The 18,594-nt window shown below is 41.2% G+C and overlaps 1 protein-coding gene and 1 long non-coding RNA gene across 2 annotated transcripts; both read right to left on the bottom strand.

Annotated features, from left to right (window-relative positions):
• Positions 1–3,111: 3,111 nt before the first annotated feature.
• Positions 3,112–3,909, bottom strand: LOC122070440. Its single transcript, XR_006137785.1, has 3 exons — positions 3,838–3,909; positions 3,661–3,725; positions 3,112–3,558 (listed from the first exon to the last, which is right to left on the bottom strand). It is a non-coding gene; the product is annotated as an uncharacterized LOC122070440 (long non-coding RNA).
• Positions 3,910–5,025: 1,116 nt separating this feature from the next.
• Positions 5,026–7,346, bottom strand: LOC122070443. Its single transcript, XM_042634595.1, has 3 exons — positions 7,086–7,346; positions 5,359–5,922; positions 5,026–5,178 (listed from the first exon to the last, which is right to left on the bottom strand). Exons 1-3 carry the CDS (start codon positions 7,344–7,346, stop codon positions 5,149–5,151), a joined length of 855 nt encoding a protein of 284 aa, XP_042490529.1. The 3' UTR covers positions 5,026–5,148.
• Between the last annotated feature and the right edge of the window lie 11,248 nt (positions 7,347–18,594).

Below are 18,594 nucleotides of genomic sequence, written 5' to 3'. Positions count from 1 at the left end.
TTCCTACATGCCCATTTTAGGAACCCTTCCCACAAGACCACTGATTTTTTCCACATGGACAAGATTATATGACATTTTGACCAACTGATCGATGAGGAATTCCTTGGATATGCCAAATTTGGTGACCTACCTCAGCCAAAGGATCCACCATGCTTCGACTTCCCTCTTGTCTTTTGAATGGTCCCTGCAGTTCAAATATTTCCAGAAAAAACTAATTTTTTCCAACAAAATTTGGAACCACTATGATGGTTAGCTTGAGAAATCAGATTTGTCTAAAATTAGATACATGACTAGGTGATGATGTGGAAACCTATTCACTAAAATTGGGCACAATTGTTATGGTGCTAGCCTAGGCAGTGGCAAGTGACTAAGATGTGGATATACCAAGGGTGGTATGTAGGACATATCAATTAGTGAGTCTAACATCTAATTTGTGCAATCTGAACTCAAGAGACATTCTTCTCAGAGTTTCCATCTTATTAGTTACATCAGACTCATAATGCAAAAACAATTTGATTGTGTTTTACAGCAATTATAAAACTGAACACCATCGAAGAATCTTGTTCTCCAAGCTAAGCCCGAGAAGTTGCGAGTACGTGATGATAACTGCCCGTTCCCCAACCCATTTTGTTAACAAAGAAGTCCATATGGCTCATTATCTTCTTCTCATACAGTTTCATAAACCAAGGGTATTTCCTAAATGCCGTGAGAATCTCATTCTCTGCTGATTAAGAGCAATTCAATTTTTTTTGTTTTATGTGTGGGACTGATTGGTGATATTCTTGATGGATGTAGTGTGGGCCAAGTTCTCACAGTTCCTGTGCTCTGCACCCAAAATCAGTTTGGACTGCATGCATCTTAGTGATTGGTTTCTGAATTTAGAAACTATTCCAACATGATACTAGGAAGAACTCATCAGCACAAAATAAGTATTTAGTGCAAAGACTGAGACTGTCAAGTCATAATTAGAGACCCTTGCATCTCCTTCCATGACTGATCAATGCAATATGCAAAACGTTTGTCCAGACAATATAATTAGAGACCCTTACATCTCCTTCCATGACTGATCAATGCAATATGCAAAAAGTTTGTCCAGACAATATAAGAATAGTTTGCACCACACAATATGCACAATCATTGCAAACTCTATATTGGGCAATAAACCAAGTGGTCCAGATTGTGCCCTCTAATCTCAGATTTAAACACACCTTCATGCTCCAATGCTGTCCTAAATCAGCAACCACAACCTTGGAGTTTAGATTTGCAAAATATCTGCCATCCCCCTCCAACCCACTGCCTCCCCCCAGTGTTAGGATTGGATACATGTAATGCAATTGCTTATTAAAAAAGAATGCATGAGAAGAAACAACGGATAACCAAGAAACATGAACAAGAAACGAATCCCTAGTTAAACTTGGAAATGATGGAAGCACTGAGCACACAAAACTATACAATTGTCAGAGCCTAATTATGCACTAGGATTCGATACATGTAATGCAATTGCTCATTGAAAATGAATGCACGAAAAGAAACAACGGAAAACCAAGAAACATGAACAAGAAACGAATCCCTACTTAAACTTGGAAATGATGGAAGCACTGAGCACATAGAACTATACAATTTTCAAAGTCATATTATGCACGAGGACTTACACAGAACTGTACAATTGTCAAAGTCAGATTATGCACGAGGACTTACTGTTTATCATGTTATCAGTACTGTTCCTATTTAAAGGATGTGTCACAGCCATATTAGAACTGTGATAATGAATTAAATTTCAATCTTTTGTTCGGTAAGTAGATTATTCAACTCAACCTTATCCCAACTAAATGGGGACAGCCACATGGATCTTCCTTCTCCAATAAACTTTATTCAAAGCTTGCTACTTGGTCTAAGCTATGTATGACTTCCCTCACCACTTCTCTTCGAGTCATTTTAGGCCTACCCCTAGCACTTTTAGTTCCTCCAATCTAAATCATATCACCCCTCCTTATTGGAGCATTCGCCTCAGCTCCACATGTCCATATTCTATACCACCTAAAATGAATCTCTCAATTAATCATGTATTAGAGCTACTCTTAAATTTGCTTTAATTTTTTTTTTCATTTCGTAATTAACTTTTCTAGTTTTCCCACTCATCCATCTCAACATGTTAACAATGTTGATCTAGAAATTTGAAGGATAATATATTTTTTAAGGAATAATTTGCATTTCAAGTGAATTGTTTGGTAAGCTAAGAAGCAGCCTTATAGCCCAAATTTTGAGAGTGCTAGAGTGTCTGACAAAATTTTTTTTCTTACAATGGCAACATCAGCTCTAGTTTCTTAAACCTAGTGAATTGGGATCAGCTGGAATCTCAAACCTCGTGAATGAAGCTCCCTTGGATCAGTATTTGCACCTATACCAAATTTTTTTATCTTAATTTTGTAGCTTCTGGGGTATGGAAGAAGAAATAAGAAAGAGCAAGCGAGCAAATGTTGGATTTCTGTCCATCCACTTGTCTTAATTAATTTTCTTCTGAAAAAATTTATGTGAGTTTTGTTTTGATATGATTGGGGTTAGCAACCATATTCCCAAAAAGTACATTACACGAACACTACAATCCAATACAACTTAAATGGCAAACACCTATACAATCCATCATATTCCCAAAAAATACACATGAACACTACCATCCAATACAACTTAAATGACAAACACCTATACAATTCATCATATTCTTGAAGTAGGAACGTTGACATTGATTCTTGAATTTAAAGAACCTTAATATTTCCTTTGAATTCCTAAAACCCCAGTTAAAACATTTAAGTTCCAAGGCTTTAAATATCTAACCTGTACTGCTTGAAGAGAGCCCAGGTTTGCCACTGAAGATATTAGAATTTGCATCTATATTCTTCAAAGTTAAAATATAAAACTGTAAATTATGGAACCAGATTGGATTTTTTATCAGTGGTTTGGTTCAACAAGTGTAGTCAAGGAACATAGGTGGTGGCTTGCCCTAGATATTTAAAAAAAAAAATTTTTTTTTTAGGGGGGGGTGGTGGCTTACATGTAATTTTGTATCTTTTTTTTTTGGATGAATTTATTTTGTAATTTTGTATCTTGAATGTGAAGCAAAAATTATTTTCAAAGATTCTTGTTTTATTGAATATAAATTATAGAAATTCAATATATAATGCATCAATACTACATTACAGACATTGTATTTTACACACTTTTAATATTTCACGTTTTCACCCCCTCCTAGTTACTCAGTAAGGCACAGGGATTCCGGCCAGGCAAAGCAGTCTTGACTACACTGACAAAAAAAATTAATTTATTGGAGACTTGGAGTGCTGATTGTGTTAATCAAATAGCCATGTATTCTCTGAATATGTACGACTGTATGCAATGGATGAAATAGAAAATGTGCTATGAAATATGACAATGGTGGTACCTGCAAAAACACTGGTTTTTTCCGGAAGAATGATTCCAAAATACGATAGCTGGTGATGCTGCCACAATCTTCTTGTGAGAGCAAGCTCCCTATGCTTCCCATACACAATATCTCAAGTTTCACTGCTTAACCAAAGTAGACATTCATTATATTAAGACGGCCAGAGACTGAAAAACACATGGGCTTGCATACTTGTGAATGCGATGGTTCCAACTCCACATTACCTTGTTTATTTATCTTCTCGGAGTAACAAGAATAGAACTTGGGGGCAGTGAAGCTTCAAAGAATCCTGCAGAGATTTATAAAATCTATTACAGAATTTGTCTAAATAAGAAAGGTAAAAGCACTAGAAGATGCAAATAAAATTCAGGGATGTGTGTTTAAGACGTTTTTTTCCTTACAAATTGCAATTAATTTCCTTAAGGTAATGAAATGGCCATATTCAGGGCCGTATAAGAGTATGGGTGCTACCTGCACAAGGAAACATGAGATTTTTTTTTTGGAGTATCTGTTTTGTCAATCATAAACATGGGAAGAAGAAGGATAACTGAACTGATGTTCCCACTTTCAGAGTCATCAATGGCTCGGCTTAGAAGAGTTCTCTGGTCTTAGCAATAGCAAGACTTTTTTCAGTTTCAAGTCCTGCATCTTGGATTCTTTATATCACCTCTATAACTCAGGAAAAGAGATGAAATATTGACTACATTTAGAGAAAATGATAATGAATTGCAGAAAATGATAAAGCCCAAGTTGGGAAACCAGAGATAAAATCTGCAAAAGATTAAGAGAAGCCTACTCATATTTCCAAAATCATAGCAAATTAAAAGGACGTAAGTCCAAAGAAGACAGAGGGAATTGCCTACCTCTAAAGCTCAATACTATTGTAAAACAAGAAGATAGGAAACAGAGGCAAGTTCCAACTCCACATTTCCTTGTTTATTTATCTTCTCAGAGTAACAAGAATAGAACTTGGGGGCAGTGAAGCTTCAAAGAATCCTGCAGAGATTTATAGAATCTATTACAGAATTTGTCTAAATAAGAAAGGTAAAAGCACTAGAAGATGCAAATAAAATTCAGGGATGTGTGTTTAAGACGTTTTTTTCCTTACAAATTGCAATTAATTTCCTTAAGGTAATGAAATGGCCATATTCAGGGCCGTATAAGAGTACGGATGCTACCTGCACGAGGAAACATGGGATTTTTTTTTGGAGCATCTGATTTGTCAATCAGAAAGACGGGAAGAAGAAGGATCACTGAGCTGATGTTCCCACTTTCAGAGTCATCAATGGTTCGGCTTAGAAGAGTTCTCTAGTCTTAGCAATAGCAAGGCTTTTTTCAGTTTCAAGTCCTGCATCTTGGATTCTTGATATCACCTCTATAACCCAGGAAAAGAGATGAAATATTGACTACATTTAGAGAAAGTGGGGTCTATAGCTTTGGGATAATGAATTGCAGAAAATGATAAAGCCCAAGTTGGGAAACCAGGGATAAAATCTGCAAAAGATTAAGAGAAGCCTACTCATATCTCCAAAATCAGAGCAAATTAAAAGAACGTAAGTCCAGAGAAGACAGAGGGAATTGCCTACCTCTAAAGCTCAATACTATTGTAAAACAAGAAGATAGGAAACAGAGGGATTTAAACCCGAACCAGAGGCTTGATCTGGCAGCATCATTCCACATAATAAGGTCGGATATCAGCAGTCCAATACGATCTAGGCTACTTTGATCTTCATCGCTGCTTCCTGGGTACCAAGAAATAAGCATCAAAATGGTAAGAATCAGCGTCGTACGAAAGGGGTGGGTTGTGGGGAAGAGAAGAAGAAAAATGCAAGATGAGGAACTGAAAATCTGAATATACTTGGGGATAAGCTTGAAGAATGAACTAAAGGGACTAGACTAAGATTCTCCCTTCGACCGATTACCTGTTTTCTTCTCCTTGGTTTCCCAACCTTATCACACAGACCCTCATCCATCTCTTTTGGATCTCTAGCTCCATTCGCCTCCGAGATCTCCTTACGTTTCTTGGGAGGGAGAGGCCGGCAGATCCATGGAAGCAACTCTGCTCTTGCAACGTCTTCAATGGCCTTCCGGCTCAAGGGCTTCTTCCGCCATTTCCGTTCTTTCAAGGAGCCGGGTTCTGGATCGTCAAAGAGGGGAGGAGAAAGGAGTAACAGTTCTTGAAGAGGAAGAGAGTTAGTTGAAGATCTCAAAGAGAGATGAGAAGGCGAAGGGGTTTTCTTAGGTTGGGGAGAAGGCACGGGAATGGGATCAAGAGCGAGATATAGGACTTCGCCCCCTAAAATCCCGATCGGAGGAAGAGGAGAAACAGATTTGCTTCGTAGGCGGGGAGACGAAATGTGGGAGAAGAATTCATGGCTGCATGTATCTTCAGTGGTTGGCTTGTGTTTGATTGAAAGAGAAGGAGAGGAGGAGAGGAGGAGAGGAGGGGACGAAGAAGAGGCTCTGAGGCAAGGGAGTGTTTCTGGCTTTTGCACTCGATCAGGTATTTCTTAATTCACCCATTTGAATATTTGAATTTTGGGCTGTTTGGTAGCCATTTGAATTTTCGGATGTTTGGTAGCCGTTTGAATTTTTGTTTTGCCGTATTTACCCCTGAGGACTCGCAAACGATAAGAATAGGACGGCGATTTTTAAGCTCCCTTGGTTCGGGTAGGGTCGATTTGGATGACCAATATGCCTATATTTTTTTTTTCGGATTTTGGAATTCCTTGGTAGCTTGGACGGTCTGGATTTGAACATGGATATATATATATATATATATATTTATTGGTGAAACATGAAAATGGAATCGTACATAACATAATCTTGTAACTGTTACCATTGGCTTAGATACATTTTCATGTCTATTTTTCATTCGAGAACTTAAATAATAAGGGAGAGGGTTTCCCATACTCTATCGTGTGGGAAAAATTACCCATATTGCACCAATTCGGTTTTGGAATTTAAAATTGAAACAGTTTAATAAATGGTTCGGTTTCGAATTTGATATTTAAACCATTGGTAAACTGTTTAATTAAACCGATTAACATATACATAATAAGCTCAGGTCGTTCAATGTTAAGTTTGCATACATTTCAATAAAAAAAATTAAGTTTACATTAAACACCTATTAGAAAATAAATATATAACAATAAATAATACAATTCAATGTTAAAATATGTCACCAAAATTTTAAAGGTAAATAAGTCGTTTGGAAAAAAAAATTATATATATAGAAGAAAAAAAGCATTTAAACCGAAACTGTTTATAAATGGATTCGGTTTCAATATATGAAATTAGGGGTGTAAGTTTGGCCCTAACAACCCAAACCCGCCCTGAGTCCAAACCCTGTCCAACCCAATTATGAGGGTCAATCCGGCTCGGCAGGGTTGGGTTGGCCCAACTCGGCCTGGCCCAACTTGACCTGATTCTAACATTGATCTATTTTTTTTTTTTAGATAAATAAATAATTTATTACTAAGAAGAGAAGATTATGAAAGGGAAAAAGAGGGGGGGGTTAAACCAACAAAAGAGCAAGGCCAAGGGCCAAACACAAAACCAAAACTAAAAAAGGCCAATACAAAACAAGCAATCACCAACAATGGCCATCAACCGGGGGGGGGGGGGGAGAGTGAAAACCCAGAAAGACCTTAAGTGGGATGGATGAAATCCACCAGAAGGTTCCAAGCATCAATGATGTGGGAGTTTCTGGAGGTGTATTTGGCTGGTCGAGATAGAAGGGAAGAGGTTTTGGACTTAACATCAAAGTAGATAGCTTTCCAAATCTTATTCGAGGAACGGGATTTGGAGGTCCATCTACAGATGTTACGCTCCATCTAGAGGTGGTTAATGGGGGCACAGAAAGCAAGCTTCCAACGGTGTCACAAATGGAAGAACCAGAGAAAGTCATATCAATCCAGGTCCATCCTCTATCGAAAGGAAGAATGGGTCTTCTGGTCCTCCAACATTTGAACAGGACAAATTTCCAGATGTGGGAAGAGAAAAGGCAAGAGAAGAAGAGGTACGGGATATCTTCCTTGCCATGAGTACAGAGAAAGCAAGCTGGGTTGACTAGAATATGACGGTGAAAGGGAAAAGATTGGGTGGAAAGGCAATTGGTCAGACATTGCCATAGGGTGAAGCTATGATGAGGAATGTGATTTTTGAACCAGACTACCTTATGCCAAGGAACCATCAGGAAAGGGGTACGAATTAAGGACCAAGCAAAGGCAGAAGAAAAGGATCCAGAAGGGGAGGGGAGCCAAATGCATTTGTCCTCCCTTCCTCTGTGACCCAGGGGAAGAGGGGAGAGGATAGACCAAAGGTCGAGGAGGGGAGGAGGGAGGAAGGGGGACCAGCCGGAAGGGGAAAGAATAGCAGAGACTAAGGCATTAGAAGGAAGGCCAGAAGAGTAGATGAATTTGGGGGAGATAAGATGAGAAATGATTCTAGGAGGGTAACAGGGGTCATTCCGGAGGGAGATAGAATGACCATTCCCAATGACAAAGGAGATAGCCGAGAGGGCAACATGTATGTGGTCAAGAATCTTCCTCCAGATCCAGGAGGCATGAGGAATGGAAGGAATCATCCAAAGGGAATTAGATTTGAGAAAACCCAAGTAAATCCAATCCTCCCAAATGCTTTTGTGCTTTAACACAACATTCCAAATTAGCTTGATAATAACAACGGAATTGATCATTTTGATTCTTCTAATCCCAAGACAACCTTTACTTTAGGAAGACAAACCTTTTCCCAACTTAGGGGTCTCTCATGAATTTAGAGGAGTCAGAGCCTTTCCATAGGAAGGAACAGAGGAGCCCTTCATAGGATTTGATGATGGAGGCAGGAAGGGCAAAGGTGTTAGACCAATAGAGGTACATGGATTGAAGGATCGATTTGATTAAGGGAAGGTGGCCAGCAAAAGATAGAATCTTGACTTTCCAGAGCTGGATCCTTTTCTTGAGGTTGTCCAGCATGGGGGCACAATGATGGGTGGAAAGCCTAGAGGATATCAAGGGAAGACCCAAGTATTTCACAGGAAAAGACCCAAGCGAAATTCCAAAGAGCTCAGAGAGCGGGACGTAGACCTCGGGGGTGATGCCAGAAATGAAAATATTGGACTTTAGGAGGTTTATGTTGAGGCCCAATATGGATTCGAAGGAATGAAGGGTGGACATGATAGTGGAGATGGAGAGAGGATCTGGTTTAGAGAAGATCATGATGTCATCGGCGAATGCCAAATGAGAGAGGAGGGATTTGCATTTGGGAATGGGAGAAATGAGGTGGAGGTTGGCCGTAGATTGACTGGAGTGAGAGAGGACTTCCAAGGAAAGAGAGAACAACAGAGGGGAAAAGAGGCATCCTTAACGGATGCCACGACCCAAGGGGAAGTACCCAGTCGGGCTCTCATTCACAAGAATGGAGAAACAGGGGGAGGAGATGCAAACCCAAATCCAATGAACAAAAGATGGCGGGAATAACATTTGAAGAAGCATGTTGGAGATAAAATCCCAGCTAATGGTGTCAAAAGCCTTGTGGATATCAATCTTGAGGAGAGTCACAGGGGAGTGGGACTTATGAACGAAACTGCGAAAAATCTCATGACAGAGCATGATGTTATTAGAATTACTCCTGCCAGCAATGAAGGCCGATTGGTTTGGGTTGACGAGGGATTCGATTACTTTCTGAGTTCTGTTGGCAAGGATTTTGGCCACAAACTTATAGAGGATATTGCACAGAGAAATGGGCCTAAAATCATTTATGGAGACTGCTCCATCCTTTTTAGGGATGAGGCAGTGGAAGGTATGGTTTACCCCTTCAATTTGATTTGGGTTGAAGAAAAAACTCCGAACCCAGAAATAAGGTCATTTCTGATGGTACTCCAGCAGGCAGAGAAGAAGCCCATGCTAAAACCATCAGGGCCCAGGGCTTTGTTGGATTTGTGGGTAAGAATGGCTGAGATTATTTCCTCCTCACTGGGGATGGATTGGAGAAAAGGAATAAAATCAATGGGGACGGATTTGTTGAGGAGATTCTGAGGCATGGGGTGGGAGTGAAAGGGGGAATTGAAGAGCCTCTGGAAGTAAGAGATGGCTTCAGCCTTGATGTGATATAGGGAAAAGAGCTCAGCCCCAAAGGAGGAGACAAGCATCGAGATGGAGTTGGCATCATTTCTGGCTTTGAGAGCGTGATGGAAATAAGCCGAGTTGGAAACACCCAATTCAAGCCATTTGATGCGGGCTTTTAGCGCAGGAAGCTTTCTTCCTGCTCAAGCAACAAAGCTAAATCATAAGTGGTAGATTTCTCTTCCTCAACAAGGATAGGGTTGAGGAGATCGTTCTGGATTCTAGATTGGATGGAGTGGAGTTTGTCCCGTGCAGAAGAGACCCGAGAGGTGATGTTCCCAAAGGTGGAGTTCCAAAGCTTTAAAGCAATTTTCACACTCTTGAGTCTGGAGGCAAAAGAAAGGATGGGCATCATTGGGCATTCTCTTCATGACATGGTCTCAAGTAGAGTTATCCGCAGGATCAACTCAGTTTGATCCAAGTGGCTTACACAATGATGAAGAAGGGATCAATTTAGTCACTCTCACAAACGATTATAACAAAACACATACAATATGAAATTTATGCTATGGTGGTTCTCCCACTAAGGTGGGCATGCCACTTATTAGATAAAAGAGAACATACGTCCCTTAGAGCAACATAACTAATATCTCTAACATATACTTGGTTCTTTGAAATAACTAAAATTCTTTTAGAGATCCAAATTAATCAAGTTAATAGTCCTAAGGACACTTAAGATGTGGATCCTTATATAAATTTATGGTTATAGACACACATGGAGTGATACTAACTTTCAATTCATCTTCTATTTAGCACCCAACGGTACATTGGATTTTTTCAGGTCTTAATTCATGCGGTGGGTAGTGTTCCCGACTAATGAGAGCTTTCAAAGTATGTCCCATCCCACCACTCCTCACTAAGCAAAGACAGTTTCAGCCACATCAGGGGATCAAGATGTGGATCATTATATAAAATTTATGGTCATAGACACACATATATGGAGTGATTCTATATTCCAATAGATGTTCAATTTAGCACCCAGTTTTCATAGAAAAAAAGGAAAAAATCACAAGAATTCATATTTAACCAATTTCTATTCTTTTCATCTTCCCTTAAATTCCACCCTCCTACTTCAACCCTAAATATGGGTAAAGATTACTTATTGTTTTGGTCCTTTTCTTTCCCCTATTTTCTTGTTCTTTTGTTTCATGTCCTTGCATCTTTCTATTGTATTCACATTCTTTCCCAGTAAGCTTCAAATCCTCCACAACAGACTCTTAAAGGAAACCTGCTTCCTTCTCATCACCTGCTTGGTAGGACAAGGTGGCAACTTGTTGTTGTCGAGAATTTGTGGAAGGTTGAGCGTCTATCCTACACAAGCATAGAAGGCAAAGGCCCGGAGGTGGCTCTGAGATTAGTCCTCCAACGCCCAAGTTAGACACTTGTGCAACAGTGTTTTAGAGAGTAATGGCGAGTTAGTCAACTTACATGATTCTGTCTTATGGGTTTCTTCTTATAGGATTATCCCCTATAGAGTACTACTAGGATAGATACTTCCTCCTCTGAATGGAATGAGATGGTTTGTTGGAGGACTCCTCCTTGCACATTTCACGTTTCCTCAGGGAATATTTCCTTAGGTGAATGGAGTCCTATTATGACTTTATTGCTGATGAGAAGTTTAGGTTTCTCCACCACCTGGCTATCTGAAGCTGTGGTATAGATACTTGGTGAGATGCCACATGTCTATGTCTGATTGGGTGGTTTAGTTTGTGTGTATTAGAAGCCCCCTTACTTCCTTTGAAGGGCCTTTAGGGGAAGTAACACTTCTCTCTCTTTTTTCTTTTAACCCTTCAGTCCTTTCTGTTCCGCTTTGGCCTTTGACCTAATCGAGGGAGGACCCTTCAGTCAGGTATGCTCTGCCTTGGCCTGAGCTCCCAATCGAGGGAGGACCCTTTGGTCAGGTCAGCTCGGCTTTGGCCTGAGCACCAAACCGAGGAAGGACCTTTAGGTCAGGTCTGCTTTTCCTTAGCCTGAGCCCTCAACCGAGGGAGGACCCTCGGTCAGGTCTGCTCAGATTTAGCCTATGCTCCCAACTGAGGGAGGACCCTTCGACCAGATCCGCTCGGCTTTGTCCTGAGCACCAAACTGAGGGAGGACCCTTCGGTTAGGTCTGCTCGACCTTGGCCTAAGCCCCCAACTGAGGAAGGACCCTTCAGTCAGGTCTGTCGACCTTGGCCTGTGCTCCCAATTGAGGGTGGACCTTTCGATCAGGTCCTCTCAACCTTGGTCTGAGCTCCCAATCGAGGGAGGACCCTTCGATCAGGTCTGCTTGGCCTTGACCTGAGCCTCCAACTGAGGGAGAACTCTTTAGTCAGGCCTACTCAGCCTTGGCCTAAGCTCCCAACCGAGGGAGGACCTTTCTATCAGGTCTACTCGGCCTTGGCTTGAGCCCCTAACCGAGGAGGACACCCTTCGATCAGGTTTTCTCGGCCTTGGCCTGAGCACCCAACCAAGGGAGGATACCTCGGTTGGCTTGTTGCCCTGTGTTAGACCCGTGCGAGCCTCAGGAATCACCCATGATGACATGGCATGGTCATTAATGCTCAAGCAGTCAAACCATCTTTATTCACTTTATAAAGGGTGGCCTTCATTTGTAAGCCACTTCTTCTTTCCCTTCGCAGAGCTCACCTTCGGTCATTCGGTCTTCCTTTCCTCTCGTTCCTTGGTTTCATCGGTGTTTGAATAGTAAGTGTTCAATGACTAGTTCTTTCGGTAGTAGTCCTTCGTCCTCAGAGAGGATGGTGTCGAATTGAAGGGATCATCTTTTCAGGGGCATCCGAGAATGTCTTTAGACTAGTCCCCAGATTCCCCTTCTTCCCATGATTCGTCGTCCATTACCACAGCTCGGGAGTCTGAGGGTGGCTCCAATGGTGAAGACTTCAGAGAAAGGGTATTCGAGTCCTAAGCCCGAACCAATGATGCATTAGAGGTGGATGCCAGGAAGATTGTATCCACCATGGATGAGTCCGAACTCAAGGAGTTAAAGGCTTCCTATAGTATTTTGGATGCGTTTGTGCTTTGAACCCGAAGCCCACAGATAGGGCTAGTTATGGGAACCCCGGGGATTTGTGCTTGTTTAAGGAGGCTTTCAAAGTTGGCCTTCAGGTCCCCTTTCACCCTTTCTTCACCCAAGTGTTTTGGCACTACATCTCCATGAGTCAAAGGTCCCAAAAGAGAAGAGTCAGCAGAAGAAGAATCAAAAGAGTAGACATCCGCTATCCCTCCTTCATCATCAACGGAAGAATCCACCGTACCATATTACCAACCTCCACCATATTACCAATCTTCACCACAGCATCAAGGAGAAGAGTTTCTTCATCTTATCACCCCCGAGCTTCATATCCTACCTCTCACATCATATCACCTTCATACCATCCTACTTCGTATCCCTCATCACCTTTATATCAGACCCATTCCCAAGGATCGGTGAATAATCCAAAGGAAGGATGGATTGGCGGATACAGTTGGAAAGACATGCTTGCACTACCGAATTCTCCAAAGATAACCTCATCAACTGGTTTAGTAAATGTCTTAGGAGAAAATCAAGGTAATGATCCTACTTCTATGATTAAGCCCATCGTACCTCAGGAGGACAATCTGAAGACAATTGAAGAAGTCACAAGTGACCTGCTCACAACAGTAATGGCATTGGCAATAAGGGAACAAATCAAAGAGCACACCTCCCTAATCCACATTGGGAGTGATACGAAAGATGATGAGTCTGGCCTAATCCATCTTCGAGCTGATGAGGTTAAGTCTGGCCCTATGGAAATCTTCCAGTCCATACGCTCTGAATACTATGAGCATTTGGATGCAAGAGAATTTGATGGTCAAGAGGAATCTGATGAAGAACCAAATAAGGGAGAAATCAGTAAAGAAGAGGATGACGACAACGACGAGGAGGACGAGAGCGAAGATGAGAATGATGGAGATGACTCTGAGTCTCAAGGTGATGATAAGTAGCCAGACTGGGATGACTACCAGGGGCCTTGGACAATAATAAAGATGATGAATCAGGGTACTATTCACCCAAGGATCCAGGAGGATATTCGGTGTATGCAATCAGAGAGGATGACCCGATGGTTGATCCCACAGATGCTATTCAGCTGGCACTCACAATTCACATGGAAGGGGAAGATTCGACATCGAATTCAGAAGATAGTGAAGGATATGAGATCACTTTTGAAGGTAAACAAAATCCTATAGTAGAACACATGGTTTATGTCTTTAATCGTTTGGTTGACATCAAACTCAAAGGCTAATGAGATTGATCAAATATTAGGTGAAGTAGCCATTAGTGAACAATGCTATACTGAGCAACTGAGAATCCTTAAAAAAATAGGGGGACATACCACACTTGCAGAAATGGTGGATACAACAGTTGTGCAGCTTTCCAATGTAGTTAAAAAGGTGCGAGCAAGGGCCATTGACATTTGCGGAGGACCTCTACTTCCCACCCCTAGCAGGGAAGGAGAACCAGAAGAGGACGATGATCCTATGGTAGGAATAATTACCATAACAAATAGTGATGATGAGGAGTGTTATCCTACAGAGGTCATCATGAAGAAACCTACCAATGTGATGGAAACTCAAAGTGGAAGAGACTACAAAGGCAAGGCCCTGGCAGTAAAACAATCAAGGACTAATGAAGCTGAAACCAGTGGCTTAAAGAAAGAACCAGAGAATCCAATCTTAGCTCAGCTCAAGAAGGCCCAGGCTAATATCTTAATTTGGGGATTGTTGATGGCCTTACCCACACACCGTGAAGCAGTCTTAAAGTCTCTCACCAATAGGCAAGTTCCAATCGAGATAGATCCAATGCATCTCTCACATATAGTGGGGGCAACTTATGCAGTACAATCATTGATGTTCTAAGACTCTGAACTCCCCAAAGGGGCCCAGTACAATAAAGCTCTACACATCACAGTAGAATGTCTTGACAAGGTGGTTCCCCAAGTTCTCATTGACAATGGGTCTGCTTTGAATGTTCTACCCTTAAGATCGTCAAAGAGTATTGGCATCAACCTAGAAGATATGAGGTCGTCAAACCAAACCATACGGGTATATGACAACACCAAGAGGAAAATCCTTGGCATCCTCACGATCACCATGACGATTGGCCCGGTGAAGTTTGATATTGATTTTCAAATCATTGATATACCGGCATCTTTCAGCATGCTCTTGGGAAGGCCTTGGTTACATCATGCGAAGGCAGTGTCCTCTAGTCTCCATCAAAAAATGAAATTCATTCATGAAGGGTAGGTGATTACAGTAGCTGGGGATCCCGAAAATGGAGAAGAACAAGACCAGGAAGTTCGAATTAGTGGTTTTGACATAGAGGAAACTTGCGCAACACTTGCCAAGGAAATTCCAGATGAAAAGATTTTGACTAACTATGAAGCTATATGGAGCCCTCCGGTAAACCAAATGATGAGGAACAAGAATGGCAGCAAATGGCAACAAATAGCAGAAGGTACTAAGGATGACTAGGAAAATATCCGCCTCTTACTACCCCACTCTCAACGGGTACTTTGTAAGAGAAGGAGAAGATTTTCCCTTTTGCAGAAATGTTGAACTGTGGTTTGATGAAACCACCATAAAGATGCAACCAGGATTTGAAATATTCTTTTAAGATGAGTTCGACTGGGTAACTCATGAGGTAGAACAAAAACAACAAATGCTAGCTAAAGAAAGTGATCAAGACAGTTGCATCACCGGGATAGCAGAAATTGCACTGATTGAGGATGGATGTTCCTCTAGAAACCCTACAATATTGATCCGGTCAAAGGAGGCACCAAGTCCTCGAGTCCTCCTAAAAAGAGAGTGGGAAAGGAAAGTGAAACTCATCTAGTGTTTGAATCTTCCCATTGACTTGAAAAGCTACATTTGCTCCCTCCTACAAGAACCAAGAGCCCAACAGCTACATGAGCTCAAGCCTAGGCCTTTCAGAGGAAGAAGTGTATATGCAAAGCAAAGAAGAGCACAAACAATGATGGTCTGCATGTACTATGCCCGAATCACCTGCAATGGAAAGATCCGTGATGGTGGCAAAAAATGTGACCAAGGCACTGGGATGGCCTCCCTCAATAGGCTTGAAAAGATAGACTTTGTAGAAATGGGATTATCCAGTCACCACCAATTCTCATCTCTCAGAAAGTTTGACTTTCAAGAACACGAGGTTGATCAATTGGTATTTGTGAAGAAGCAGGCACCTATCCAGAAGAACCTTTGCACCATTGAAGAAATAACTGCAACTTTCTCAGAAGGAGAAGGAGGCCATTTGCCACATCTCCTCATCCATCGAGCCATCAAACCGCTCCTAAACTGGACTAGCATCGGAGAGAACTTCAAGGTTACTCATGCTACCGAGTCAACTAGCCTGAATACCACTGATAAAAGCATTAAATCGGTCATCGAGTCTGTAGTTGAGTCAGTTGTTGAGTCTTCTATTTATGATTATGAGTCAGCCTCCCCTCTTGAGGAGAGTCCAGAGTCCGTGTATGTCAAGTTTGTTACTCCTTCTTTCATGAATGAAATTTTTTATTCTGAGTATGACTTGCCTCCTTTTTCTGACGATGATTTTAATAAATATCAAGAGTTAATAAAATAATGCAAACCAAAGAAATCACAACCCATCTGTGAGGATACCTGGGTTATTAATCTAGGAACCGACCAATGCCTTCGAGAGGTAAAAATTGGTACCACCCTAGATGACGAAGAAGCAGAATAGATGATTAGTCTTCAGAAGGTGTTTGAAGTCTTTGCTTGGTCTTATGAGGATATGCCTGGTATAGACCCCGATATCGTGCAATATCGATTGTCGACCTACTCTGGGGTAAAGCCGATTTAGCAGAAGCTCAGAAGGATGCATCTATAATGGAGTGAGAAGATTAGGGAAGAAGTTGTGAAGCAGTGGAATGCAGGGTTTCTACAAGTGGTGAAGTACCCCCAATGGTTGGCTAATAGTACCAGTGCCAAAAAAAGATGGCAAGGTACGAATGTGCGTAAACTTCTAAGATCTTAACATAGTAAGCCCTAAAGATGACTTCCCATTATCTCACATTGATATATTGGTCGATAACACGACAGGGCATGCCTTGTTATCATTTATGGATGGATTCTCAGGATACAACCAAGTGAGCATGCACCCAAAGGATCGTTAGAAGATAGCCTTCACCACTCCATGGGGAACCTATTGTTACAAGGTGATGCCTTTTGGGCTAAAGAATGATGGGGTAACTTATCAGAGAGCAGCTACGACCATATTGTATGACATGATGAACAAAGATGTGGAAGTCTATGTGGATGAAATGATAGTTAAGTCAAAGGATCAGCAAGAGCATATTCCCACACTAAGGTGATTCTTGGAAAGAATTAAGAAGTACCAGCTAAAGTTGAATCCTCAGAAGTGTGTATTCGAAACAACAATAGGAAAATTGTTAGGGTTCTTGGTAAGTGAAAGAAGCACTGAAGTCGACCCTATCAAGATCAAGGAAATTCAGGAGATGCCCACACCTCGGATTGAGAAGCAGATATGAGGATTTTTGGATCACATTCAGTATATCAGCAGGTTCATAGCACAACTGACTACAATCTGCGATCCAATCTTCAAGCTGCTGAAGAAAGAGCAGCCCTCAAAATGGAATGACCAATGCCAATAAGCTTTTGATAAGATCAAAGGATACCTCATGAACCCACTAGTATTCCACTAGTATTGACACCAGCGGTGGAAGGAGAACCACTTCTGTTATACTTATCAGTGGGAGAATATTCCATGGGCTCATTGCTAGCACAAAAAGAGACAAAAAAGGGGCAGAGTATGCCATATATTACCTCAGCAAGAAGTTCCTGGAATATGAGATGTGGTACACATCTTTGGAAAAAACTTGTGCTGCACTGATTTGGGCAACAAAAAGGTTGCAGCACTATATAGTAGCTTATCTAGTGCATTTGATCTCAAGAATGGATCCAATCAAATACCTCTTTGAGAAACCAGCTCTAACAGGAAGGATGGCTCAGTGGCTACTTTTGCTATCAGAGTTTGACATTACCTATGTTACTCAAAAATCTATCAAGGGGCAAGCTATAGCTGATCACTTAGCCACCCACCCCACAGAAGATGAAAGAGCCTTGGGCGATGCCTTTCCCGATGAAGGAATCACAACAATAGAAGAAGAAGACACAACTAATGAATGGTAGTTGTTCTTTGATAGAGAAGCTAATCAAAAGGGGTGTGGTGCGGGAATATTGCTTATCACTCCCGATGGCTTTTACTTGCTTTCATCATTCCACCTTGACTTCCCCTGCACCAATAATATTGCTGAATATGAAGCTTGCGCACTGGGACTAGAAACAACCTTGACTATTGGAGTGAAAAGGATCAAGTTGTATGGAGATTCATCCATTGTCATTGGTCAGAAGCAAGGAAAGTGGAAGACCATAGACAAAAAGATAAAACCATATCAAGAACATTTAGAAGAGGTGATTGAACACCTTGAGAAGATCTCATTCAAATATTTCCAGAGAGATAACAACAGGTTTGCTGATGCCCTTGCAACCTTGGCTTCCTTGGTAGAATGCAACCATATGGCTAGAGTCCGACCATTCTTAGTGGAACAAAGAAGCAGACCCATTTATCAAAATTTGGTGAACTCTCTCACCATAGATGGTCAGTCTTGGTTCACTCATATTGTGGATTTTATTAGGGAAAGGAAGTACCCGTGAAAGAGAAAAGAAATTTCTGAGAAGATATGCCACCCAGTTTATCCTTCAAGAAGACTTGTTGTACAAGAGGTCTTATGATGGAATACAATTACTATGTCATAACGAGCAAGCTGCAACAATCATAGAGGAAATTCATTAAGGTCTTGTGGACCCCATATGAATGCCAAGATGCTAGCTAAGAAGATTCTCAGGTTGGGATACTATTGGAGCACAATGGAAGCAAATTGCATGAGTTTTGTTAAGAAATGCCACAAATGTTAGATATTTGCCAATATCATACATATCCCGCCAATAGAATTGCACTCACTA

The sequence above is a fragment of the Macadamia integrifolia genome, unplaced genomic scaffold, assembly GCF_013358625.1.
Source record: "Macadamia integrifolia cultivar HAES 741 unplaced genomic scaffold, SCU_Mint_v3 scaffold924, whole genome shotgun sequence".
NCBI classification, from domain to species: domain Eukaryota; kingdom Viridiplantae; phylum Streptophyta; class Magnoliopsida; order Proteales; family Proteaceae; genus Macadamia; species Macadamia integrifolia.
Note: the sequence above shows the minus strand (reverse complement) of the source record. Positions and strands in the feature narration are given on the sequence as shown.